This window comes from Xyrauchen texanus, chromosome 38, assembly GCF_025860055.1.
Source record: "Xyrauchen texanus isolate HMW12.3.18 chromosome 38, RBS_HiC_50CHRs, whole genome shotgun sequence".
Taxonomy (NCBI): domain Eukaryota; kingdom Metazoa; phylum Chordata; class Actinopteri; order Cypriniformes; family Catostomidae; genus Xyrauchen; species Xyrauchen texanus.
The window spans coordinates 25,324,831-25,352,674 of record NC_068313.1 but is presented as its reverse complement, the minus strand read 5'-3'; the positions used below and the strand labels follow the sequence as shown (position 1 = coordinate 25,352,674).

The following is a 27,844-nucleotide window of genomic DNA, read 5'->3' as shown; positions in this document are numbered from 1 at the left end:
TAAAATTAACCATTGATCATAAGCTATACCTTTTTATCTCTGTCTTGGTGGGCTTGGCTTGAATGTGGTATAAAAGGTGTCACAAGTGTAAGCCCCTGCAGAAAAGCAGCAGATTTCAAAGTGAGTGCATATACCTTACGTCATCCTTATTGTCACCACGGCAGTCTTTGGAAGTTTGCAAGATGGATATATTGTTGGCATTAAATAAAAATATACTATCAGTTGTAATGGTTGGCTTACTGATGTTATTGCTGTGGAAGAGTCAAGGAAAGCGGAGTAGATTTGGACGTCTGCCTCCAGGACCGACTCCTAGACCACTGCTGGGGAATTTCCTTCAATTTTATGTAAAGGAACCATACAAGTATTACCTAGAGGTTAGTATTCAGTACTTAAAGGTTGCTGTTTGTGCTTGTATAATTGTTTTCAGGGTTTATGAGGATGAGCAATTTTTTTTAAATATTTACCTGTGTAAATGGACTACTAGTCCTAGTTTTAACTAGTTTTACATTGTAGTATTACAAAGCAGTACCATTAAGTGTACAGAATTTATAAAAAAGAAATTCATATTCTTCTTTTCACAGTTATGCATATCTTTGGTATGAGACCCTTTGTCTCATCCCCTTCATAAATGCACTACACAAATAAATGAATAATAATAATAATTTATTAAAATTTGAGCTGCACTTTGTTTAAATTTTTTTAATTTCTGAATCAGTTTCATTTGTCAACATGCCTTAATCTACTGTAGCCTCATAAACAACCTTGATCTGTCCACATTGTGTCATACTGAACAGGCTTCAGACATTGAATGTTTGTTCTACGTTGTCAGCCTGTTGTTTGGAGTTGCATTGCCTGTTGTTAGGAGATTGCATGTGCATAATCTGAAATGCTGCATATGATAAAGTATGTGCTGTACCTCTTACACTCTCTTTTCCCCCTCACTCCTATGGGAAAACTGTAAGGCATTGAGGGTATTTTTGTTTACAATATGCTTTGAGAACTAGGGAACAAAGCAGAGATTTTTAGAACAGCCCTTAATAATCTGTTTTAATTTATCTTACTGCAATTTGGACAGCATCCGTTCCATTTTGGGTTTGTTAATTCATGATACAAATGACTCCAGTAAACATTCCTTAGGGTAGGTTAATTATTGAAAGCCATTTGTTATTTATAATTTTTTTTTTGCATAGAAATACCTTTATTTTTTGTAACCAGGAGGACATATTGTAAATTTCCACCATTTTAGTCCTGGGAAAAAAGATACTGTTCATTGAACACACGTTGACCTTTGGTGGAAGGGTATGTTGTCACACTATATTGATTAAGTTGTCATAATGAAACCTGCAATTTAACAGCTTATTATACTGTAGGCATTTCAGCTAAATTTAAACAGTATAACAATTATGAAAACCAAAACAATTCCAGAAAAAGCCAACATTTTAAATGTAACAAAAATATCAATCCATTGTTTTGGCCCACAAATATTAATAAACTCTATACATTTATTATAACTTACCCCAATAAAATTTTACAACTGATTTGTACATGTGATTTCAATACACAGATTTACTTATCCATATGGCATCAAAATGTCCCTAATTAAACCATCATAACTCTTCAATCCTTAGCTCAGTACAAAGTATGGCTCTGTTGTTACCTTCTGGTTGGCAAACACTCCTGTGGTGATTATTTCTGGATATCAAGCACTAAAGGACACCATGATTGGTCTTGGTGAAGAATTCAGTGGCAGGGACCGCTATCCCCTGATTATGAGGTCCACTCTTGGTTATGGTGCGTTCAATTCATGCTGACATTTATTTTGTTGTTGTTGTTTATTTGTTATTTGTAAACTGAAATGCATAAATCTTAAAAATACAGTAGGCCATACCAGGCGTGGAGAGGGAGATTTTTCACATAAATTGTAGCTGTTATTTACGCACAGAACATTGTAATATGGTCATGTATTGAGAACAAATATGTAGTTTTGTTTGATAGAACACAATAAATATTGTTAACATTATCTCTGTTTCCAGGTGTTTTGTCCACCAGTGGGCACCAATGGAGGGAGATGCGCAGGTTCACTCTTTCGACACTGAAGAACTTTGGAATGGGCCGCAGGAGCATTGCGGAAAATGTTAGGGAGGAGGCTCAGAGACTTGTAAAAATGTTTAAGAAATGTGAAGGTAAAATATTGTAATATCTATTGAATGCCCTACTTTATATTCAGGAATATCAGCTACAATTCAAAAACATCAAACAGAATACTCCAATAGGATAATAAACTCAAACATATAGCTGTAGGCCTACCGTTTCTTCTGACCAACTAGCTAAAAACGTATTGGATCTATGGCAAAAATTGATCCAATAGCAAAATAAATTAAATGATACATAGTGTCGATCATACAGTAAAGATGAATCTAAGGGATGGAAAGAAGCACAGTTAAACGACTTTTCAGCACCCACTCCCATATTACAGAACATGGGGTTTATTTTTCTTTTTTTCAAAACTCTAAACTCTAGATCTTAGTACATTGTCAGACATGGGGACATGACCTTTGTGCTATTTTTTATTTTCTCTTAAAGGCTCTACTTTCAGCCCTGCAGACATGCTATCTAACGCAGTAGCCAATGTGATCTGCGGCATTGTCTTTGGCCATAGGTTTGAATTTGATGATCCACAGTTTCAGTTTTTACTTAAGACAGTAAATTCCTACTTCTTAATCCTGAACAGCCCTCTTGGACAGGTAACGTCACCTAAAGTTTTTTTTATTTTAGAATATTATTTTTCATAAAAGGCCTATATACTGTAGGTAGTTGACGCATAGCTTTTTTTAATCAATGTCAGGATTTGGTTAATATTTATATGAATGTGTAATGGAAAGAGTATATTTTAGACGCTGTGACTGGTGACTAGTTCTTTTAATTTTTAATCATGTTTTTGCATTCTGTAGTTCATTTAAATTGTCCTGCGGTGTGAAAAAGTTATTTGTGAAAGTACAAATATTCCATGTAGTCTCATTTACTGTAATATGAGGTCATAATTGAAAATTATAACTGAATTAGCTAAATTCTGTTTGGAATAGTTTTAGATGGTATAAAGTATGCCACAGCTGAGGACATGTCAATACGTATATATTATGTATTTTTATTGTATTCTGAGTCTTGTTCTGCTGAGAATTTTTAAGTTTCTTCTTTAGATAACTGCACTTTCTTTTCTTTATAGATCTACAATGTGTTTCCTAGGCTAGTCAGTCTCTTGCCAGGTAAACACCATCAATTGTTTAAAGACCTTGGAGAGGCCAGAGAATACTTTAAACGTCAGGCAAATGCACGAATGAATAATGTGGATCCCTCATGCCCACGGGACTTTATTGAGACCTTTTTGTTAAAGATGGAGGAGGTAAATAATTGAAATAAGTACATAAATATTCAAATCAAAGTCCATTTCTAAACTTAGCCCTTGTGACCCACCAGTGATTCTTAACTTGGGTTACAACCAAAAAAGGGGTCGTAGGTATGTTTAGATAAGGTTGTAAATGAACCATATGATCATGCACAGTTAGGACAGCTAAATAAAACATTTTTGTTTTAATTTTAAAGAGGAGGAGAAAAGGATTCCTATATTTTGGAGAGCTATGCAGTTCATGGTAATATTAAAACATTTTCATGTTTGGCTTTAAAGAAGTTTTGTACGATACATTTGTATTACTTGGCCACTTGATGTAAAATCTGGGTCATAAAGGAAATCCAGTTGAGTTTTATTCATCCCCTTTCACTCAAATCCCGACTTCCCTACTGATTATGACTTTATAAATACTTATTATTCTCTTAATACATCATGTAAACTCTGAGATCATTTCCTGCCTCAGGAGTTTGTGGAGACAATGTGCAAAAGGAAATGTGGAGATCTCAACAGCCTCTCTCATTATATATAATATACATATAGTCTCTTTTTGTGCTCCGAGCACAAGATGAGTCTTGTTGCTGAAGACAGTGTAAATGCAATTTCCTCCTCACTAGACTGAGAATGAAATAACTTTTCATACATCTATGTTAATTTTTTAGGAGAAAAACAAGCCTGACACAGAATATTATTTAGACAACTTGATATCACTGATATGGAACCTGTTCAGTGCTGGCACAGAAACCACATCATCCACCCTCAGACATGCTCTGCTTCTGATGATGAAGCACCCAAGTGTCCAAGGTGAAGGCAAACAAAGTGTCTTTTCTTTCCAACCATAGACAAGCAGCCTGTAGAATCGAATGGCTTTTTACTTGTTGTTTACACAGAGCGCGTTCAACAGGAACTTGATGAGGTTGTAGGACAGGAACACTGGGTATCCATAGAAGACAGACAGAACCTGCCGTACACAGATGCTGTAATCCATGAGGTCCAACGCAGCTTGGACCTCGCTCCCATCGCTGTACCACACAAGATGATGTGTGACACCGAATTCAATGGCTATACCATTCCTAAGGTATACTTTTCTTTATTTTATATTGGTTTTGTTAAGGCTGCTTCACACTGCCCGAACAAATGGCAACCAACATCAACATTTCAAACATTAAAAAAAAAGGAGTTCTCCCCAATTAGGAATACCCAGTTCTCAATGCGCTCGAAGTCCTTGTGGTGGCGTAGTGACTCGCCTCAATAAGGGTGGCGGAGATCGAATCTCAGTCGCCTTCGCATCTGAGATGTCAAAGCCACTTATCATGTGGATTATTGAGCGCATTACCGTGGAGACCTAGCACGTGTGGAGGTTACACTATTCTCCGCGGCATCAATGCACAATTCACCAAATTCCCCGCCCAGAGCGAGAACCACATTATAGCGACCACTACCCACCTTAGCAACCAGGTCAATTGGTTGCTTCAGTTCACGACTGCCAGAGTGCTGAGCAACCCAGTCCACAAAATTTGGCTTTGGCTCAGAATGTTGGGAAACATAAATGTCGTGTTCACACTACTAAAACAAACATCAACATTTTAACATTCTAAAGATGACTTTTGAATTTAGAACATTGGACAAAATAACTGTAGTTTTCATACTGCCCCAACAAACACCAACGTTTAAAAATTCTAATGTTGGCTTTGTACAGCAGGTTATTGAATTTAGAGTGGTGGGCAATATAACTCATTTTCATATGGCCCCAACAAACAGCAACAGGGTTAACATGCCTATCTAGCAAAACCCAACAATGCAATTTGTAATTACATTTTGTTGCCTTTTGTCTAGGCACTACGAACTAGCCTTTACGGTACTTATTACATGACTCTCTGGAATATGTGATTCTCATTGGTCAGTTGTGGCATTCTGTGAACAAATATTTTTGTATAATGACCACTAAAGTGTATAATTGACTGTTGTCCCAGACAATCGATTTCCTGTGCTAGAGCCATGTGTCTCATTTCACTCCATGTCTCTTTTTTTCCTAAAACAATTTATACTTCAAATCAACATAAAGCTCAATGTTTATTTATTCATTTATTTGGCAAGTTGCTGCGTAATAATTGAAGTTAGTCTGTCATCATCACAAAATAATCTTCTTGATACAAAAGTGATACTTGACCCCTCCGTGTACATTTTACTTTATATATTTACTAGGTGTTTATTGCTATAATATATTTAATACATCAGTTGCTACTCAAAGTGATGAGTTTTAAGTTTCTCTCAAAATGAGAAAGGTTGAAATTAATTTTGGTTAATTGTTCACTCTTATTTATACCCTTATTTTGCTGTTGACTAAAATGCTTCGTAAAGCACAAAAATGTAATGTACCTTGAATAAGTTTTGAGCATCTCTAAAGATATATATTTTTTTTTTAAGGGAACAATGGTTTATCCACTGCTATCCTCAGTGCTTACTGACCCAAAACTGTGGAAGAACCCACATTGCTTCGACCCAGAAAACTTCCTGGATGCAGATGGCCGATTCAAGAAGAATGATGCATTTGTTGTATTCGGCTTGGGTAAACTCAGAGCTTCATTGTGCATATTGGATGTATATAGAAGTTATTTATTCCCCAGGGAAAATCACAGATAAATAAAAAAGGCTATCTGGAGAAAGAATGATTTTAGACTTATTCTGCAAGATTACCTTGACACCTGTCTTTTCTGTATACAGGGAAGCGTGCGTGTCTTGGCGAGGCTCTGGCCCGGATGGAAGTCTTCTTGTTTTTTACTTCCCTCCTCCAACATTTCACCTTCAAATCCATGGTGCCACTAGAGGAGCTGGACACAACCCCAGCTAACTGCAGCTTTGGTCGCATCCCTCGCATGTATGAGTGCTATGCCATTCCCAGAATGAAGGCATAGATGGCACTAGAGTCTTCCTGGAGGCTACCCAACCCTGCTCATTTTGGATGTCTTCCTAATTAAACACACCCATAGAGGCTCCATGACCTCCTCCAAGAATGGGTCAGATAAGGGAGACATCCAAAATGTGCACTGTTTGGGGCTCCAGGAATAGGACTAGTAAACATTGGAGAAGGCAATAATCATTTTGTAGCACTAATGGTACATTTTATAGCTGAAATGTGTAATGTTTTGTGCCACTAACGCTACCAAATGGAATTGCAAAAATTAACGGCTTTCAAAGCAACTTTAAGAATGTGTGTTGATCGAACAAACAGGAATTTTCAATGCACCATATTTAAACAGGTCAGGGGTAGAAAGAGTACTGAAAAATCATACTCAAGTTGAAGTACTGTTACTTCCCAAAAAATTTAGTGTGAGTAGAGCAGGGGTGCCCAATACGTCGATCGCAAAGGCAATGCTGGTAGATCGCACAAAATTTAAATGTATTTCGTTAAATTTTAATACAAATAAATATAATGTTTTTCCATATTTTTGTTTCTGTCTGACTTGCACTTGACGAGTACATTTTGACCAGGCGAGATTTTTGTTTATTCAGTTGCCATGACAACTAGGTTCGCGCCTTCCAAGGGCTTCTGAGAACAGAGCGCGAAATTGCGAAGCTAGCAGTTTTTGAGGCTAGCTACCAGCAGCTAATGCCCGGATTATAAAAAACTGTCTGATTCAATTCAGTGCAAATCATCAGAATAAGGTAAATGCCCTGGCTATTGATTATATTGTGCTGTAGGTGTTTTGGGTTTAGTGTTAAAACTGAATGATATTAACATTGAACATTATTATATATATTTTTTAATTAGTTAGAAGATTAATTCCATGTAGGCATAAATGCAGTAGTCCCAACAAGCATTTTTAGTTGGTAGATCTTATTGAGTTGGTCATTTAAAAGTAGATCATCATGCAAAAAAGTATGGGCACCCCTGAAGTAGAGTAACAGAAGCTGTCCTAAAAACTGCTCAAGTAAGAGTAAAAGAGTAACTCATTTATAATACTCATGAGTAGTGAGTATTGAGTACTGAGTTGCAAAACCTATGCCCCACTATAATGTATACTGTATGCCAACTTTAAAAATACATCACTTATTTATGATAAACACAACATTAATCTGATTCCTAAAAATAAAGTTTTCTGACATTAAAATCAGTTTATGTTAATGGTCTAAATTTCCCTTAATGCCGACAGAGCATTATTGTTGTGCATAAAACATGTTAAAACAATGCAAGCAATGCAAAAAAAAAATGCTAAATAAGCAGGATCACTTGGCATGGCATGTCCTGCACAATAGAGGAGGAAGAGCAGGCATGGGAAAAGTTGTTTGTTTCAGGGGCTACATCACACTTAAAAAGGAATAATTCACACAAAAATGATTCTCATCTCTCATCATTTACTCACCATCATGCCATCCTGGATGTGTATGACTTTCTTCTGCAGAACACAAATGTATATTTTTAGAAGAATATCTCTTTTGGTCCATACAATGAAAATGAATCGGTGCTAAAATATTGAAGCTCCACAAATCACATAAATCAGCATAAAAGTAGTCTAATCCATGTGCCTCCAGTGGTTTAATCCATGTCTTCAGAAGCGATATTATAATATTGAATTCCATTTTTTTTTACTAATTCTCCTCCCTGCTCAGTCAATCTCCACTTTAACATTCACTTTCTTCTTGTGTTTTTGGTGATTCACATTCTTCATGCATATCACCACCTACTGGGCTGAGAGAAGAATTTATAGCAAAAAAGGACTTAAATATTGACCTGTTTATCACCCACACATGTCATATAAATTCTAAAGTCATGTATTTCACCACTAGAGTTGTATATATTACTTTTATGCTGCTTTTATGTGCTTTTTTGGAGTGTCAGAATTTTGGCACCCATTCACTTACATTGAATGGACCTACAGAGCTGAAATATTCTTCTAAAAATCCTTCTGAAGAAAGAAAGTCATACACATCTTAGATGGCATGAGGGTGCAACATTCTAGCCCGGCCCCGCCCCCCTCTGCTCCACAAGGTAAATTAAAAATTTCTGCTTACTAGATTTTGCGTCTATAACGTAGCCTGTAATTGAACTATATATCACTGAGAATATTGGGCTGCTGTGAGAGATTAATGCAATGTTATCAATAGGGCTGGGGAATAAAATGATCTAGATGTTTATCAGAAAAAGAAATATGTCATCAATCAAACTTTTGAGTAGTTTTATTTTCTAGAACAGGGGTGTTCATTACATCAATCGCGATAGCATAATGGTAAATTCTTAAGGCCAGTGCCAATTAATGCATTTATTGCTTTTAATGCAACACAAACCTTTAGGTAATATTATTATATTCAACCTTTTACCAGTGTTTGGTCATTATAATTACTGCAAGAAGACACTCACACAAAGCTTATTCATAGTTTTCCAATCTAATGGTTTGTGTTGTCAGTGATTTTTACTTGCACACATACTTAAGTGTACTTTTGAAACATTTACTCCTGTTTTAATAGATTATTTTCTGTAAGAGAAAACATTTTTGAATACAGGTAAATCTCAAGACTTAAGAATGACAGTGATAGAGGTCACTGTCATCAAATTTTTCCAATAATCATAACATAAATGTACAGTAGCAAATAAATGACACTGTTTTACGCTTCCTGTTTTCTCTGTTTTTGAATGAGTAACTTTGTTGCCATTTTTAAAACATTTAGGAGAGAGTTGTTGGGGTTTATACAGAAATGCTCATAATGATATGATAGATATTTTGAGTAATTTTTGGGCAGGCAATTTATAAATTTATAAAAAGTGCTGGAGCTTGACCAATATGCATTTCTAACAGCCTAAGGTCTCCTTAATTCAAAACATATAAAGTTAAATGGAAAATCTCAGATTTTTTTGTGGAAATTGTGAAGTCTCAAAGGCACTTTATGGTGATTTTGACCTGCCTTTTTTTTATTTAAACTAGTATTCAAGATGATTTTATTTGTGGAAACATGCACTGTGATTTTTGCCAAAAAAAAAAAACACAAAAAAAATATTTGTATCACATTATTGACTCTTTACATCCTGGGAGTAGCCGAGTTTTAATGTTTTCTGCCAAAGAAAATTCCATGCCATTCATTTCTGCATCAAAATAGTAATTTAGAGTAAGGGAGAACATCAGGTATAATATTGTCCACAATCATTATAATAACAGTTATTTTTCCAGTGTGGCTTGTTCAACATTGAATGTGAATGTGGGTTTCCCTTTCAGATATGTTTATATATATATATAAATTTTTTAAATAAAAATCTAATTGATCAGTAAAAAATGTCACCCTATATAGAACACAACAGAACCCTAAATTAAAGAGAGAGAGAGAGAGAGAGAAAAAATCAACATACTCCAAGGCCTGTTTGATGCTTTAATGGAAATAAATAAATGTATCCAAATGTCATTATTGCACAAATGTTTTCTGGCAATTACAACAATGACTTTTAGCTATCATGTTTTGGAAGGGAATGTCATCCCTGTTCTCGGTGAGTCCAGCTGTTACAGAAGTTAACCCACTACTTTTGGCAGCTGACCATAGTTTAATAATCATCTTTCAGATGAATTACAATTGACAATATGTAAAATCAGAGATTAATGAGCGTTACGCTGGGAGCTACTGTTTAACAGGAGAAACAATATTATATGTGACCTCTATTCCAAATAGAGTCGGCACAGTGCTTTGTGTTTCTTTGTTCACAGGCTTCAGTTCAGGACAGACCTTTCAACAGAGCACTACAATAACATCCTACCAAACTTTTACATACTATGACATGTTTGAATTCACGTTTGCACCAGTGTGATGTAATTCAGCGCTGTAAAGATGATACACGAATTCTATTCTTAAAAAAATAAAAATAAAAAACAATTCTACAACACATCAGTGCAGATCTGACCACATCCACTAGGTGGCTTCAGATGTCTATCAGTGGATTGACCCGCATTAAAATCGAAATTGGTGTTTTGTGGCTCTAAGCCCATGTCTATTAGCTCTGAAGCATCTGTTAGTGTACTCCAAAATGTTGGCAAAAAAGTAACCTTTACCTGATATATGCAACTAAAATGTACAGTAATTTCTGGGAAAACTGAAGAAATCCAGAATTAGATTGACATTGCACAATTTTTGTCTATTAAAATGTTATCAAAAATTAGAATGTCGCTTCTCCTAAAACCAACAAATCATGAGAAGCAGCAAATCAGTGTTTATGGCTGTGACTTAATTAAACTATTTAAAAACTGGCACAAGCCCTTCGATATGTCACATCAAATGTCCTGTTTCAAAAGGCAATACGTCAAAAGAAAACTGCTCTTCAAGCATTTTCATGGGGTCTTTAATATGAAGGTAATGGTATAACCACATTCACCTTAAAGCACGTGGACCCTCAAGCATTTAAAAGTGACATTATGTATTTGGTGAATGCCTTGTAAATGTAAATCACAGTGGATGCTCATGCTAGGATGTCATAATTATGTAGGTGACAAAATCGCCAAGGTGCAGATTTACTATTTGTACTGTGCCACTCAACCAGACAAGAAAAAATGTGTCCAGTGAAGAGATTCTAAAGTAGAGGATCTAAAATATTTGCTGAGAGGTAAATGTAACACACACATTACACTCTGCTCTGGCTTTGCTGACTCATTTTTACCATTAACCAATCATTGCCTTATGGTGACAACATCAAAGCAGTCCCCAGATCTATAAGTTATGCTTGGTTTGCTGTAATAGCTGAACAGAGTAGCTTTTCAGTCACTTAGAGCAGCGCAAATTAGATCTCAAATGAGTCATCTGGATCACCTTGAGGGTACTTTAAAACAGAGGTTCTCAACGAGGGGGTCGGGACCCACTAGGGGGCCTCAGCACACTTCCAGGGGGACCTCAAGATCTCTTAAAATTATTTAAAATATAATAGATTATTACAATTTTAGATTATTAATTATTATAAGTGAACTTACTGAAAATACTAAAAATGTAATAACTCCCTTCAACAGCTTGCTTTTTATGAAAAATATACAGTTCTAAACATTTCTGGAAGTTTTAAGGACATATCTTATAATAAATATATCTTATAAATATCTAATAGCCTACATGGGAGGCTTTTTGAATATTTACTCTGACAATGGGGGAGTTGGAGTCAAAAAGGTGGAGAATCACTGCTTTAAAAGTTTCTATAGACCAATGAATATTAAAAACCCTTTTGGCAGCACTGAAAAACATCTACAGTACTTGTCAAACAGAGATTGCCGATCATTACAGACAGTTAGCTGGGTCTGTTAAAACTTCAGAGAGTTTTGGAGACAGAAACCAAGTTTGAAACTGTTGTTACTGTTGCTTGTTAACTAAATCACCTGCCAATCCACTTTAATGTCTGTTGTAGAAATACAGATCACAGTTGGGCACTCTGTCATGGCACTGAATGAAAGGAGATTAAAGCACTGAGTGGAATGTGGAGCCATAAATAAGGAATTAGATCTAATGTTATTTAAGGGAATGCTGTGAGTATGCAAGACCTGGTTGCTCCAGAGGTTACATAAGAGCACCCCCATATAAGATAACCAATGCCTAAAGAGGTACTTATCACATCACCACAAGGTTGTGTTGAACTACAAAACAATATGAACGGATTATGAATATTTGAAACTATTACTGGTAAGCCAGTTTTTGGTCCTATACAATCTTTGTGGTGGGTGATATGTGTATGCTATCCACTGGCCCCAAAATAATTTGGATAAGCCACATTTAAAATGCTCATTTGATTTGATTTGATATCAAAGTGGCATCTGCAAGTAAACTGTGCTAGACATTTTCTCAAAATTAACTTAGCTTTTCTTGCCATTTTAGTAATTACTTTTACCCAACTGGTCCCAAGGTCATTTCTAATGGATGTGTGAAGTCAGCTTACCTCATTACACATATTGATAGTACAATAACACACACGAAAAACAAATCACAAAAAGAAGATTTTGAGGGTTTTTAAATAAAGACACATTCAAATTGGACACTTTCTGGTTGTTAAACTTAGAGCAACATGCCCATAGTTAATGATGAACTACACCTGTTGTGGTCACAATGTAAAGACACCTGTGTGAACTTGATGGAACTGACTTCATACATCCACTACAAATTACCTTGGGACCAATTGAGAAAAAGTAAATAAAAAATGGCAAGTAAAGTTAATTCTGAGAAAAAGTTTAGCATTTACAGATGTCACTGATGTTGATATGTTGAAATCTACTCTAAAAACAACTATTTGGCTGAACTTGATTCAGTTATGGACTGTGATTCCACATGTTTGAAATTAGTTTCCCCTTTATGTTCATCTTGCACAAGGACACAAAATAAAACTTAATTGAAAAATGTACTCTCCCTGTTGAGTCCCATGCAAAGCATCCTGGAAACTAGACATCCTCTGCCCAGATTCAGTTAACCAAAAAAATATATTAAAGTTGTTCCAACATAAATTGATTAAGTAAAGCTGATGACAAATTTTTCATTTAAATCAACACAGTTCATTTAAGTTCCCTTCATTACATGCATATTTTTTTGTAATATTAACATGGGAGGATCAAGTAAACCCCACAATAGTGAAAGTTATTTGTTTTTAGTGTACTGCAATACAATCCATACATTTTAGTGTGGCTTAAGTGTCCAAATACTGTTTAGGGATCGTTATTTTGGTAACTTTGTAGGCTAGGTGATTTTTGTGTGCCTTACCTGTGAATATATTGCAATGATTACTTTCAACAGATAATCCTCATGCAATCAAAATATTTAAATGACTTGTGCTCATTTGCACAGTTTTTAAGTTGATCAACAACATTGGCACATAATAGAACTAATCTGGTTTCCAAAACAAGGTAAAGTGGTAAAGAACAAAAAAGGAGTGTTTTGCCAAGCATGACAATGGACTTCCAGTGATTGTTCTAGTGTACTGTGTTTTAGGAACATTCTTTCAATAATACAAATAAATCTGATAAAGGTGTCCTTATAAAACCATTCCATGAAGGACACAATTTGTGCTAGTCACTTCATATTCCAAGATACTCCATGATATCCATCTTTGTTATCATCTGCTGCAAGCAATCATCCAATTAATGGCCAGAATTCTGTAATTCCTTAGAAATCTGAACTTGTCAGGGTCACTTTCAACAGTAGCTCTCAGAATATCTCACAGCTCTCTCTCCACCACACCGGGGCAAAGCTGGCACATCCAGTCCATTCAGAACCTGCTTTTGGGCAGAGATGTAACAGTATGCCTTGCCTTTCTTTGCTTCAGGATGGTAGTGATGCTGAATGTTTGGTTGGGTGTCTGTGGGTGTGTGTTCAGAAGACAGCTGGCTGCCACAGTCCAGAGGGCAGTCTGGAGAGCAGGGAGGGTCATGGTAGCATTGAGGTCCACCACCCCCCTGCTGTGTGTTGCTACCTGTATTACGGTGATCATCCAAAAAGCTTATTCCTAGCTTCCATCTTTGCCATTTCTTTTTGATTTCTGACTGCACCTGTAATAAGACAGGATACATAAAATAGTGGACTTGTGAAGATAGAGATCTTTGGTTTTCTTTGAAGGATTCAAAAGGATTGTTAAAAATGCTGCACCATATTTAAGGAGTAGTTCAACCATGTCTAAGACCCCATTTCTGCTGAGACGCATACAGGACGGATTACCATTTACACCTCAAATGCGATGCAGTCTTATGTGTTTTTAACAACATTCAAATGTGTTTTTTGTGATCCAATCACAAAATATTTTAGACCCCATTTAGACCTGTATTTAGCACTGACTACATGTGATCGTATCAACATAAATGCACCTTAATACCAGGTGTAAATGGGTCTATATGAATAGATTCTTACTAAATCAATCACTTCAGAATATATTAATTATGTAGTCCTATTGAGTAATTTCATGCAGCATTTATGTGCTTTTTGGAGCTTTAAAGGTTTGGTCACCATTCACTTGCAACGAATGGACAAGCAGATCTGAGATATTCTCCTAAAAATATTGATTTGTGTTCTTCAGAAGAAAGTAAGTAATACACATCTGGGATGACATGAGGGTAAATGATGAGAGAATGTTTATTTTGGGGTGAACTATCCCTTTAAGCAGTTCGTTTGCTATTTGTTTGCTGCAGATTTGAACCACATTTAGAGATGTTACAGCAATCTACATATGTTATAGGATAAATCCTTTTTTACGCAGCTCTCTAGGAAACTTGATTCTGATTGGACAGTTGCAGAATTTTGTATATTTTATTATCTAAAAAGAAAGAGACAGTGTACAGTAAATTATCCCTTACATATTGTCCTTCTCGTAACTTTTGTGCTACATAACTACATTAGCATTATCAGTGATGGCACATTATCTTTAGTCTTTTTTTTAGACTTTAGAGTGAGAGCGAGCCATGTCACTCATTAAAATATCTGCTGTAATCAAAAAGAAAAGGGTACAGATGCTTGGCATTCCACATTTGTGACTTCTATGTGAAGTACCTGCAAGTATCTGTGTAACACATTAAGTTCAATGGGCCTTATTAAAGAAATGCGAGCAGAACATTGTTTTTGTGTAAATCTTTCATAAAACCACTCTTATGTAAACTGTCACATTGAATTTAAAGTGAAAATGATGGTTTACACAGAAATTTGTTCTGCTTGTGTTTCATAATGGAGGCCCAATTTGTCACACTTCTCATTTTGTAAATTCGTAGAGCCTTGACTGACTTACCTCTTTATTGACAAAGCAGTACAATATGGCCACCAGAAAACCCTGTGGGACAACAGAGAGTAATGCCTAAAATGTGTCTAAACTGCAAGGAATTACATTCAAATGACACAAAAGCTACACTGAATAGTCCATGGATTTGCTTGTACATTTTGTATACAAAACTTTGTAAACATGTTGGGACACTGTCTGTCTCTCTCGATTCCTTTTGTTGTACCTGAAAAGAGTTGAAGAAGAGTTCAAAGAACAGGTTGACATTGCGAAGTACGCCCTCAGTCTGTTCCTCTGTCATCACAGCAAACACCACCTCATGAATCCCTAACAGGGGAATGAGGGTCAGGGTGGACTTCGCTAACCTGAGGGTCCAAGAACACACAGATAATCCAAGACACAATCTATTTTACTTCAAAATGTCACCTCTAATGTTACAGTCAGAATTTGGGAATTCAGGAGCATTTCTTTGAATTCAAGTTTTGTGAGGAAGTATCTTCATTCAAATACATCAGTAGTTCTGGTCCACTGATTTGATTGGACAAGCTGTACTCTATAAGTGCTAATGCTTTGTAATACAGTACTGGGAAGCTTCACTGCTTGTACTATTTCACTTGGTCATTTTTGCTAGCAGAAATAAACAAAATATCAGGCCATATTGTCTCTAAAATAAATGTTATTTGATGTTAACTTCTTGTTTATAATACTGTTGTAGAAAATTACCATTATATTCACAATTATGAACTGAACATCAGCACTGGATATTGCTGTTCTTTTACTTTTGCATGCAAAATGAACTCTTAAATAACTTAAAATAACTAAAAGTTATTTAAACTAAACTAATAACTAAAACTTTGAAAGTTTTTTTTTTGTTTGAAGGCTTTTTGTACAATTCACAGTCAGGTTAAATTACAGTAGTGAGACACTGCAGGTCAATTAACAATTTAATTAGCCTCTATCATTGTTCCAGATACATGGTATGTTTACAGTACTCAACAGATTTCAACAATGTCTTTCCCACTATCCTTAAACTAGATTTAAACTCTTGCTGGCTCTTTATCACACACACCGCAAGGCTGGAATTTCAAGCAGAGGATGAAACATTTCCTATAAAACCGTTGAAACATCAAAGGCTTGCAAACCCAGTGTAACTTACACAGTTAATATAATACACACCAATTCAGAAAGGCTCTAATTGGGCAAATTTGAAAAGCAACATTAAAAATATAATAATACAATGTAAGCTAAACAAATGCAGTTCATTTGATCATCAGAAAAATCACAATTTATACATAGAATTAAGAACAATTAAGTAATACTTACCTAAATTTATAATCTGAATATCTCATCTGATGTGCTTTTAATTTGGAGATGAGGATCTGAATAATCCTTATGAATATAAAAAAGTTCACCTGCAAAATATGGTCAGTGTTGTCATTCATTTTCATATAACATTTTAACAATTACATGTAGAAAGGTACAGGAGTAAAGGCAAACAAAATTGTTTATCCTGGAGAATGCAGCATAATTACATAAAATATGAATGTACTGTGTTTCATTACTATATACTCCAACATAACTTCAACAGTCACATCACTGCAGAATCCCCCAAACTCAGTGTGACAGATCTGCGTAAGACCTCATTCAAACATAACCGGAAGAATTTGTGCACACACTCAACACAGTCATTAATAACGCTCTAGAATAATGAGTCTTCCAGTGGAATAACTACCGGCAGTGCAGGGTGTGCAGCCGCACTGGGGAGATGGAGGCACGAAAGCAGAGGCCGACTTAGACATCAGGAGAACCAGGAACCAGGTGGTATGTGCCAATGAGAACTGCACAAGAAATCTACAACTTGAGACCTCGAGTTTGACATCATTTAGAACAAAATCTGGCCAAAAAGAAGGTGTTTTTTATTTTGTTTCGATGGTTTATAACCGCTCGCCAGGGCAAACTTTTAGGGAAACTTCTGACTGGCTGCTAACCACCTCCTTGCTATCATTGGTCCACGTAATCGGTAGGTGTGACCTAGAGCTCCACCTACCTTGAGGCCGACAGTAAATTATGCTTATGTTCTTCAGTCAACATACAGTTCTTAGTGAGCTGGTGCAAATATACCTACATCTGTACAAGCGTTCACGTACAGACATTTTACAAGAACATGTTATGCCGTTTGTTTTTTTGTTCATTTAGTCTACAAAAATACTCTCAAATACTCTCAAGTGCCCATTCACTCATGTGCCATCAGCAGTGAAAGCCATTCACACATCTGCCCAAAGTAAGACATTTTGCTATTCTATAAACTTCTATCAAAGACAAAACATTAAATAAAAGTGAAGTGAAAAGTGTAAACATTGTAGCTCTGTGGCACTATCAAAACATTGCTCTGTTTGTTTGTGCAAACTGACCAACCTGACATAGCAGCGTTGGCTCAGCTAATAGCATGGGTTTGGGACAGAACTATTGCTTGACCAATTGAAGATGAGGGGTGTGTTTAGGAAACTTGATTGAAAACAAGTCATTATTTTTGCTATTCAATTTGGTGTGCTAGACATATTCCTAACATTAAAATATCCCCTTAAGATCTACTCACATGTGAACTTCTATAAATACAATTAGTGACAAATACAAATTTCTTTTTAACAAATTAAGGCAAATACCAGGGAAAACTTACTAAAATGGCCAAAAGTATTGGCGTCCGGATGATCCACCAATATCCTATATTTTCGTTGATCTCCCAGCACCTTGAGAGAGGATAAGGCACAATTGTTGTTCTCAGTAGTTGTTTATATTAATCTATATTGCATCAAGTTTACTGGGTCACCTTACCTTGTATTCTCATACAGGTACCGCACAACTATCCAAGGCACCACAAAGAGCACAGGCGCTCCTATCAGAAGATATCAGATGAAATTCAGTACAATTTACATCTTTAATATATCTTTAATAGCACTCAATTTCTACATTCAAATGATTAAATGTGACCAATTTAAACATTCTGGTAATATCTTGATATTTATGTTGCATTCAATTTCCTGCCTTTAAATTAATTGTTTCAATCTTGTTTTCATATTTAAAATGTTACTCTACAGATTGACAGACTCAGAAGAAAAGCATTTTGCATTCTACTTTTTATACTGCTAAATTTCCAGAGATCCAGTTATATATGTTTACACACCCCAGCCGATGAAGAGGTATCCACAGAAGTAGCTGTTTTCTGAGAAAACCATCAGCACCAGCAGATTGTGAAGATACAGACCTTCTACCAGTAGCCAGTAGTAGTTGGCCCCAACACAGTACTGCATCACGACCTGGGCCACGCGGCAGCCTAACATAGCCTGTGGGTGTTGAAAGTGGGTTTAATGTACCAAACCATGTGGACTTAAACTAGTCGAATTTCTGCATGTTTTGAGAATGTTTTAAAAGGAAAGTTCACCCAAAATAAAAAAAAATATTGTATCCCTCAACGCAGTCATTAAGAATGCTTTAGAATAATCTTATAATTATAATAATAAATTGGCCGAGGGTATCATACAGACTGTTTTACATAGATCGTGCTCTCTTCAGTCTAAGTTATGACACATATGCTGATACAAATGGTGGATTGGAGACAGACATACCAGCTCACGGTCATGAAGCTCTCTCTCCCTCTCATACACAAGAACACACACTTACACACAGAAAGAGTGAAGCCATGTTTTTATATATCAGATATTTGCTGACACACCATCCTACCTACAGTATGTCTGTTATGCTGCAATCCAAAATAGAGAAGCAATGGTTAAGATCAATTTATATCTAATATAGCAGTCAAAAGGCTATATCTGCGTTTTGATGAGGAATTACAGGGACGAGCTAACCTACAGATTTTCTCTCCATTCAGCTGGTCTCAGATGTTTGATTTGGAGCAGATCTGAGTGTTATTGCAGTGTTCACATGCCTATTTGAAACAAACAAAGGGAGAAAACGCACCAGGTGAAAGTGCGTGATTGTGTATTTATCTTTTCGAGGCCTGTCGTATAATGAAAATGTCCATATGCAGCTTTTAGTGAGTAAAGAAATGGTGTTCAATAAAAAAAGACTGTTGTGGCATTTTAGTGTAGGGAAAGAAAATGCAGGAAAAACGCTTCACTATGGATTGCAATTAGCGTTTGTGATGATATGCAGCTAAGTGCTATGAAAACGTTCGGATCCGCTTCACATCTTGTCAGTTCTTCAGTAAAAGAAGAAGCTCATTGGTCACTTGTCGAGAACACAATACCCCGCCTCTGTGACAGAGCGATTTTTTCATAAACGACCTCCCACTGACAGATGCTAATGTGAGCTTCGTCTCCCTCTGCCTGGCCAGCAATTATGTTATTTAATCTTACACATGAAATTCACAGATAAAATTGGCAAGTGTGGCACCTGCTTTACATGTAGCACAGCCTGAGTCACATGTCCATACAATGAAAGTGAATGGTGACTAAGACTAAACATTCTGCCAAATATAAAAAAAAATTTGCGTGCCACGACAGAAATTAATTCAAGTTATGATGACAAAATTAATTCAGTGAATGATGACAAAATTTTCATTTTTGGTAGAACTACCCCTTTAAGTATAAATATTTAGTATTTAGACAAGAACAAAATTGAAGAAAATAACTAGTAGTGTAATTATATATGTAAGAATTTTTGTATGCAAGTTTGCAATTGTTTTTGTGCGCTGTGTGTGTGTGTTTACACTACATGTTCACTTACCTGGTCACTCAGAATGGTGGAAACATCTTTGTTGTCTCTGAACTCAGGAGCATCTTTCACAAGAAGTGCGTCCCTTGTGAGGATGGACACGGCTCGCAGGATGAACGAGGCAAACAGGTTGGTGTGGATGTAGTTACGTGTGCAGCGGAGCTTCCTACATAATTCACAAACAGAAATGCATACATGTATAACCTTCTGGAAAGAAGTAAGGAGCAACCCCATATATTAAAGCTAAAACATGGTAATGTAATACTGTAACATTTATCCGTAACAAATCCTAGTATGATACTTAAAATTACAATTCAAGAATATGGCAGCTGACAAAGTTGGTGCCACAGTAAACAACACACAATATAGAAAGAACACAATGTCAAAAGAAAGATACATAGATATGATAACAAGAGGCAAATACTCAATATATTCACACCTCTTAAGTCTTTCACAGTTATCATTATTTCATTTCCAAACAGAGGATCCATGCTTGGAGTATGTGTTAAAAAAAAGCCAAAACTGTCCCCGACATTCTGGTAGCCTTTGGCTAAATATCACAACATGAAATATGAAACCATATGTCATATCACAACGAAAAAATGCAGACAGTTGGAATGTGAGGAAACTTGCAAAGAATGCAAAGTGAATTGAAATGACATATGTTATTCTCCTGCTGATAGCCATGCTTTAGTTAATGATCTCATGTTAAAATGGAACATAAAATGTATCCTCAGAGTAATGAGGTAGTCACAACCACATGCTGTTTTCTCATGCTTTTACTGATGTTTACTTCAATTCTAATGATCATTCTGGCCACTCAAGCTTTCCATCACATGGGGGTTTTATGAGTGCTTTTGTTATTGTGCATTTTTTACATTTTTGCTTTGTTTGTCTTCTGATATGCATGACAACACTTTATTTTACTTGTCAAAAGTATGACTGAACCATCAGGGAAAGTCTCAGTTGAAGCAAAGCTGTCACTCACCTGAATATGAGAAGTATTACGAGTGCTAAAGACAGGCTGATCAGAGACAGAGTGTAACCGATTGTGTACATCACCCTGAAATAGGCCAAGATCAACATCTGATTCTCCTGTGAAGGTGAAAAATTAGTAAAAGTATAGCACAATACAAACAAATGCCACCTCTTCACTGTGGTTGTTGTTAAAGGGATCATGCCTTTTTTTATTATTGTTTTAGTATGTTCCTTGAGGTTCACTAAGGTCAATGACGTTATACAACAAAACATAACAGTCTTGCATTGTAAAACATGATCATTTTCCACCCTACTTCTGACCTTATGTCAGAAACACTTGGTTTTGGTGCTCTTTCTCCTTTAAGACTTGACAGTAAATGCCCACTGTTGTGATTGGCTCTCTGCTCTTGACTGACCTGCTCTCTCTTTGCCATCTCACTGCTCACCACTACTGAGTGGGCTATGGAAGTGATAAGGTAAAGTAGGGGTTGATGTGTTGTTTTGAGGTGATCAGATGCAACTGTCTACCACAATGTGACATCAGAACATGGAGGAATTGGAGAACGAGATGTCTTGGTTTTAACAAATGCTCTTTTTTTCCAGTAAGGAGGAAGTTTTGAGTTCTGAAACTTACAGTGTGTTTTTATAGTATAATGACCTCTTATTTGTCAAAGGATCAAGAAAAAATAAAAATAAAGTCATGACCCCTAAGTGATAATTCTCGCACAACAAACATCAGAGGACATCAGTTTGAATGGACCACATGTTGTAATAGTGTTGACCTGAGAATGATGGGTATCACTTTGAATCACGTGATTACTCTGAAAGAACTTTCTCCGATGTCTTGTGTGTGAACACGAGTCCAATTGGACTCTGTGTTAAATAAGTAATTCACTGAGTAATTCTTTCTTAAAGACACTCAGACACATCTCCACACCACAGATCTGCCACACTGACAGACAACAACACAAGCTGCCTCAGGTAGAGAGTAATGTCATCTTTATACTGAAGGATTACACAACCTGGTAATACCATATAACCCTGACTCTGCGAGCAAGAGTTAAAGTCTGGCTTCCCTATAAGCTTTAAAAATAAGTGTAGAGTTCATCAAATGAGAGGACATTGTTTCCAATTTTTTTTATTTTATTTGTATTTTATTTTTACCAATGGATTGATCAACATACCAAACACGTCATTTCATGCAGATCTGGTCTCTGTTGAGGTAAGTTGTTTTAAAAGAGGCATGAATGTTTTTAAATATTAAACTGTGGTATCTAAATCAAATTAAATCCAATACATCTAATTATATTATTCTATTTGCTTTTCAGTTACATTTTGTGTCATTTGAATTTAATAACATAATTATTTAGGTGATTATTCAGCATGGAATTATTACATTTACATGGAAAATATTCTTCTCAGTCATCTTCTAGAAACATCATGCCAGTTGAACCCATACAAACTTTGGGTTTATTACAATTTTAGGCTTATCTCTCATTTACCCATCACCTATCTGTCCATGCTTTGTTTGGGGTCTCTTTACCTGTGCTATCTGCTGGCTGCCATCTGCACTGCACTGTGAGTGGTCTCTCCAGGTGCGACTGTTGTTGACGGTGAGCCACTGGCCATCTGGACCACATTCTCGCAACACAAAACCATTGTACACTATAGAAGACAGTAACAGATTACATTAGATTTACACTAGATTTTCTAGTTGGTGTTTTCCAAATAGTATTTTTCTAGCTCTGATCTAAATGTCTTCCTTGGATGTTTACTTGAGTGTAATCTGAGCATAGTTATATCAATTAACTCTGCTACCAGCTTCAGCAGCAACATTACTAAGACAAGCATCACTATTATTATTGCTCATTATTGATTGCCTTAAGTTTCAAACATAAATGTTCACCACTTTATCTCAATCCCTTAAACTGTGTAAGGACAACTGCGCTTGAATGACATTTCAGAAAGCCACTTTCTGCAAAAAACCATGGATTAAGCCATTTTCTTAAAGGAATAGTTCACCAAAAACTGATAATTCTCTCATCAATAACTCACCCCTTTGTCGTCTCAAACTTGTATGACATTCTTTCGCGGACCACAAATGAAGATATAATGGAGATACAGTATAATGTCTGTTTGTCCATACAATGCATGTGAATGGTGACCAAATGTTTAAGCTCCAAAAATTATATAAAGGCAACATAAATGTATTGCATAAGAGGTTCAATTCATGTCTTCTTAAAGCAATCCAATCGGTTTTGGGTGAGACTTGACCACAATGTAATTCCTTTTTCACTATAAATCAGGACATCAGCAGTCTCCTTGGCAATCATGATTTCAAGCAGACATCGTATCACCATAAAAATATCTTTTGTGTTAGAATGAAAGTCATACAAATTTGAAACAAAATAAGGGTGAGTAAATGATGAAAGAATGATAATTCCTTGGGTGAACCTTTAGGGTTCAAAAATCTTGACAGAAGAAATAGAATTAAAGATATATATGGATTGAAAAATACAGAAGCCTAAATGACACTGACATTGCAAACAAGCAAACCTAACTTTGCAATGCTGGTTTTTAATGTTCGTTTGGAACTATGGTTTTTGGAAAAAACTAATCGTTGGACTATGTTGGTAATTGTCACGATCCCGTGTTGTCTGCCCCGTGTTTTCTGTTTCACTCGTCACTGATCACGCTCCATGTCACGTTTTCCTTGTTGTCCGCCCCGTGTTTCACTGTCCTAGTCTAAAAACTACAATTCCCACAATTCCCGGCCTCCCTCACTGCCTGCACTCATCATTGTTCTCACCTGTGTCTCGTTCAGTCTTCATTGTGTCGGTGTATTTAAACCCTGGTTCTTTGTTTAGTCACTGTTGATCATTGTATGTTGAAGGTTAATGTTATCGTTTCATGTTCTCTGCTCCTGGATGTTCCTCATGTTTGTCAATGTTTGCCCTAGATGTTAATTTGTGTTCACTCGAGGTTTCCTTACCATTCGTGGTTGTTTGTCTCACTGGTATACTTCTGAATGTTGTTTCGTGCTTTAGTTGAATTTTTCCCATCGTGGACCTTTTCTTTCGTTCCTGTGTTTGTTTATTTTTACTTGTAAATAAAACCGCGTTTGGATCCGCACTTCTCGTCTGTCTTGTCTTGCTTCCACACCAGTCGTGACAGTAATGATGGAACTTGGGACCATAGTTGGCTAACAATGCTTTTTGGAAATGCACCCCAGAACTCGCTGAGTAACTACAAAAAAATGCCCTAACAAAACCCTAGCATGACACGTGGCAAGTTTTGCACTGGATGGCAACACTCACATTTTATTCTGGAAATATTAAACTATAATAGTAATTAGAATTGGTGGTAGTCATACCTTGATCATACCAAGGCAGATACCAGGGGCAGGGAACTTTGACAGTTGTGTTTGGCACTCCATCTGTCCAACAAGCGTACATATCAAACATGCGTTTGCAAAACAATCCTAATGGAAAGAATAGAGATAACATGAATATGACATTGATGAAAATGATAAAGAAGACATCTGAAACTCATATAAAATCTGTTTGTCCAATTGTTGAATTCCCCATTAGAACAATGACTATCCTTATTCACACTACTTTTACAAGCAGATTTATACTGTCAGAACCATGACAAACATTTAGTGTGGATAGTGAAACGTACCTCTCTGTGTGTTTACTTCTCTTATATACATAATAAATCTCAACCACCTCTTTTTTTACTGTTGGTATGGAAACACACACACGCACACATGCACAGAGGCATGAATGGATTTATCTAATGCCTACCTGAGGGGGTGGAATCTGAGGCAATCTTTACAAGGCACTCGTTCCGATACCTGTTCCATTCTTGCACTGTATCCTTTACCGTCTTCCCACTCTGAAAAACATGTATTACACAATGAGGCTAGAACGTTTTTTCAGGCACTTGCGTCAGGGCCAATGAAAATGTCACTACGGCAAGCAAATATTTTTTTAAATATTGGCCTTTTGAGCACTGGTTCTGTAAAAGTGCATTAATAACTGATATTTACGTTGTGTAATGGCCTCCTGTTTGGTTATCGTACTGAGCAAATTAGTCGAATCATACACTTGAACATAATGAAATGCATTATATATGAGTTCCTTTTTACTTTTGCTTCAAAAAGTAGTTGTTGATCCATACCTCTGCTCTGGACAAGACAGATAGAGTGAGGAGGAGGATGGTAGGGATGCTCTTCATCACTGAGACAGGTACCAGGGCTGAAGGCCAGACATCTCAGAGATGGGCCCTCATCCAACCCAACTCAGACCCAGAGTAGCCCATAGTTTCGGACCAGCGTGCCACCTGCTGTGCCCTTCAGAACCAAAACATAGCAGAGAAAACCATGATGGACATATGACAGCTCAGAAAGAATTAATGTCCAGATGGCTGCAAACTCTTGAAACCCTCAGTTATAAGCCTCTATTCTGTATAAACTGTAGCTTTAATAAATTCTCTCTCTCTCATGACAATACATGACAATTATACATGTCAATTCGAGTACTCCCTCTGACATCAAACTGCATTAACTACAAAAGTAGTTTTTTTTATTAATATGATCCTGTACATCACTATTTATTTTGACATTTTAAACAATGCTAAGATTATGTTTTATTGTCTTAATTGTATATTTACATTAATTTCCATTGAATAACATTAGTTAACAATATTGGTTAAAATGAAGTAACAATGAACAATACTTTTACAGAATTGTTTTAATCTTAGTTAATGTTAACTAAGATTAAAACAAAACCTAATGTTAATTAAAACATACTAATAAATGTTTAAAATTAAAAGTTGTATATATTAACATTAGTTAATGCACTATGAACTAACATGAGCTAACACTGAACAATTGTATTTTTATGAACTAACATTAACTAAGATTAACAAATGCTGGAAAAAATATATTGTTAATTGTTTGTTCATGATACCTAATGCATTAACTAATGTTAACGACTGGAACATTATTGTGACGTGTTACAGAGAAAGCTTCCAATTTTTTATCTTAATCTTGTCATAATTATGTAAATGACAGGAAATATTGGACATTTTGTTATTGATGTCATTTTCAAAAATATTAGATTTCTGAAGGAAGGTCTCAGTACAATTATAATTGCAAGAAAGGAAATTATGTTGCCATAAACTCAATTCTGTCAGTCTTTACATATTCTAAATAAACATTTTGTTTTGTTGCACTTGCTGACTAAGAGACGTCAAAAATCTGTGATGCAACAATTTGCTGATTAACTAATTTTGCTCCTAAAGAAAAGAATAGCAATTTTGAAACATATGTATAAAATCATGAGCACTCTCATGAGATGGGGACTCCAGTCATATCAGTAACCAAATAAAAGTTGTTTTAATCTACATGGAGAGGGTTCCCTCAGGGAGCGGGCGGCCATGTAAGGATCACATGTCCAGTCAAATGCTACTTGTTTAATTTCAGTAACTGCCTTGTTATTGGACACTTTCACTCACTCATGGCTTAAATTAATCATGGCTACTGTAACTGTGAATATAGCATTTCTACAATGGCATAAGTAACTGAAAACTATTGTTTGAATGATGCTGCATCCACACCACTTCTGTAGGTGTACCGTAAGAGTATGTCCAAGAAGACACTTAAAAAATTAGTGCACCTTTAAAATGCAGTGAATCTAAACAGACAGGTACCCACCAAACAGCTCAATTGACGGAATGACAGTTCAAGTAAGGTCATATTACCTCTCTCCCAGAGTACACCTTTATGAAGCCTCTTCAAGCCTGCTTAAGGGATTTTATTTATCCAGATGATGTTTAAATAAAGGAGTGACCCAACAGGCAATCATGTCCTGCTAAATCATGTATGATCAGGTTGGTTTTCAAATATTTATAGTATTTGTTGTGTTGTGCTAAGCAGGCTGGAAAATGCTGAGGGTACAAACACAACACATGAAGTGGTACCGGAAGGAAGTTCAAGAACAGTACGTCCAATATAATCACTTAAATCACATCGCTAGGGGTATATAAACAGTTGCTTACCTCTTACTTAACTTACTTCAACAATTCTTCCAGTATCCCATCTCCCCAAACTTCACCTTTAATCAATAATGAAGACCAGAGGAGACATTTTGACCTTGATTTAAGCCTGTTAAGTACCAATGATTGAGTCCTTTATTTTGGACATAAGACATACTTGTGTACCCATTAGATTATATCAACATGCAAAACTGGTCAAATTTAATTTATATTTTTCACCAAAGCTAAAGCACTAGATGTTTTTCTAGTCTACTGAGATAGGTATAGATATAGGTATCTTTAGCAGATGTTTCCATGTTTTATACCATGGTGGATTGGGGCGCATTTGAAAACAAACAAGTAATTTCTAGGTAGGGTGTATGCCAGAACTCATTGATAGAGATACTCAACAATTTACTCCAGGAGGCCAAGAACAAATCATCAGCACATTTCTGCAGTGTTTATATGGTCTGAACTTCAAATAATTTTTCAATTAACTCTTAGAAGGATATTTAACCCAGAATATCCACAGCCAAAAATATATTTATGCAAAAAGAATATCTGGACAATGTGAACTGCATCACATCAGTATTCTTTGCCAGCACCAATGACACAACAACCAACATTTCTCAAGCAACCATTTAAGAACTAAAAGTATTTATTAATAAATAAATAAATTAATTAATTAATAAAAAAATGCATCTTTCCTTATTGGCTGATGTTAAAAAACCTTCTTACTTTACGACCCCTCTCCTCCAATCAGCAGGCTTCATTCCGGGATGCAACATCCACATTTCACGATCTGAATACTGAATAATAAAATCAGTAATGTCCTATTTTTTTTTATAGTTTTTTTAAATTACATTAAAGATCCTGTTTCAGTCAAAAATCTGTTACATTGCAGAAGTAGCCTAAAACGGGTTTCATGCAAACAGCGTTGCTTTTAAAGGGTTAGTTCACCCAAAATGAAAATTCTTTCGTGATTTACTTACCCTCAT

The 27,844-nt window shown here is 36.0% G+C and overlaps 2 protein-coding genes across 2 annotated transcripts in view; one reads left to right on the top strand and one right to left on the bottom strand.

Moving 5' to 3' along the window:
- Positions 1-104: 104 nt before the first annotated feature.
- Positions 105-9,015, top strand: LOC127631611 (cytochrome P450 2M1-like). Its single transcript, XM_052109866.1, has 9 exons — positions 105-374; positions 1,629-1,791; positions 2,034-2,183; positions 2,584-2,744; positions 3,224-3,400; positions 4,066-4,207; positions 4,294-4,481; positions 5,831-5,972; positions 6,128-9,015. Exons 1-9 carry the CDS (start codon positions 183-185, stop codon positions 6,316-6,318), a joined length of 1,506 nt encoding a protein of 501 aa, XP_051965826.1. The 5' UTR covers positions 105-182; the 3' UTR covers positions 6,319-9,015.
- Positions 7,660-27,844, bottom strand: part of LOC127631610 (gastric inhibitory polypeptide receptor-like) — a 31,490-nt gene continuing 11,305 nt past the window's right edge. Inside the window, exons 3-15 of the mRNA XM_052109865.1 lie at positions 24,990-25,161; positions 24,614-24,704; positions 24,181-24,288; positions 22,351-22,472; positions 20,818-20,924; positions 19,842-19,995; positions 18,280-18,439; positions 17,931-17,991; positions 17,776-17,845; positions 16,422-16,510; positions 15,325-15,463; positions 15,111-15,152; positions 7,660-13,887 (exon numbers count right to left, since the gene is read on the bottom strand). Coding sequence (XP_051965825.1) covers positions 13,534-13,887; positions 15,111-15,152; positions 15,325-15,463; positions 16,422-16,510; positions 17,776-17,845; positions 17,931-17,991; positions 18,280-18,439; positions 19,842-19,995; positions 20,818-20,924; positions 22,351-22,472; positions 24,181-24,288; positions 24,614-24,704; positions 24,990-25,046 — 1,554 coding nt within the window. The 5' untranslated portion in view covers positions 25,047-25,161 and the 3' untranslated portion in view covers positions 7,660-13,533. The remainder of the gene's footprint in view (positions 13,888-15,110; positions 15,153-15,324; positions 15,464-16,421; positions 16,511-17,775; positions 17,846-17,930; positions 17,992-18,279; positions 18,440-19,841; positions 19,996-20,817; positions 20,925-22,350; positions 22,473-24,180; positions 24,289-24,613; positions 24,705-24,989; positions 25,162-27,844) is intronic.

Excerpts from the sequence above, each read along its gene's own strand:
- LOC127631611 (XM_052109866.1), top strand. The coding sequence starts at position 183 with ATGGATATATTGTTGGCATTAAATAAAAATATACTATCAGTTGTAATG. Across the intron at positions 2,184-2,583 it reads AATGTTTAAGAAATGTGAAG|GCTCTACTTTCAGCCCTGCA; the intron begins GTAAAATATTGT and ends TTTCTCTTAAAG. Across the intron at positions 2,745-3,223 it reads TGAACAGCCCTCTTGGACAG|ATCTACAATGTGTTTCCTAG; the intron begins GTAACGTCACCT and ends TTTTCTTTATAG.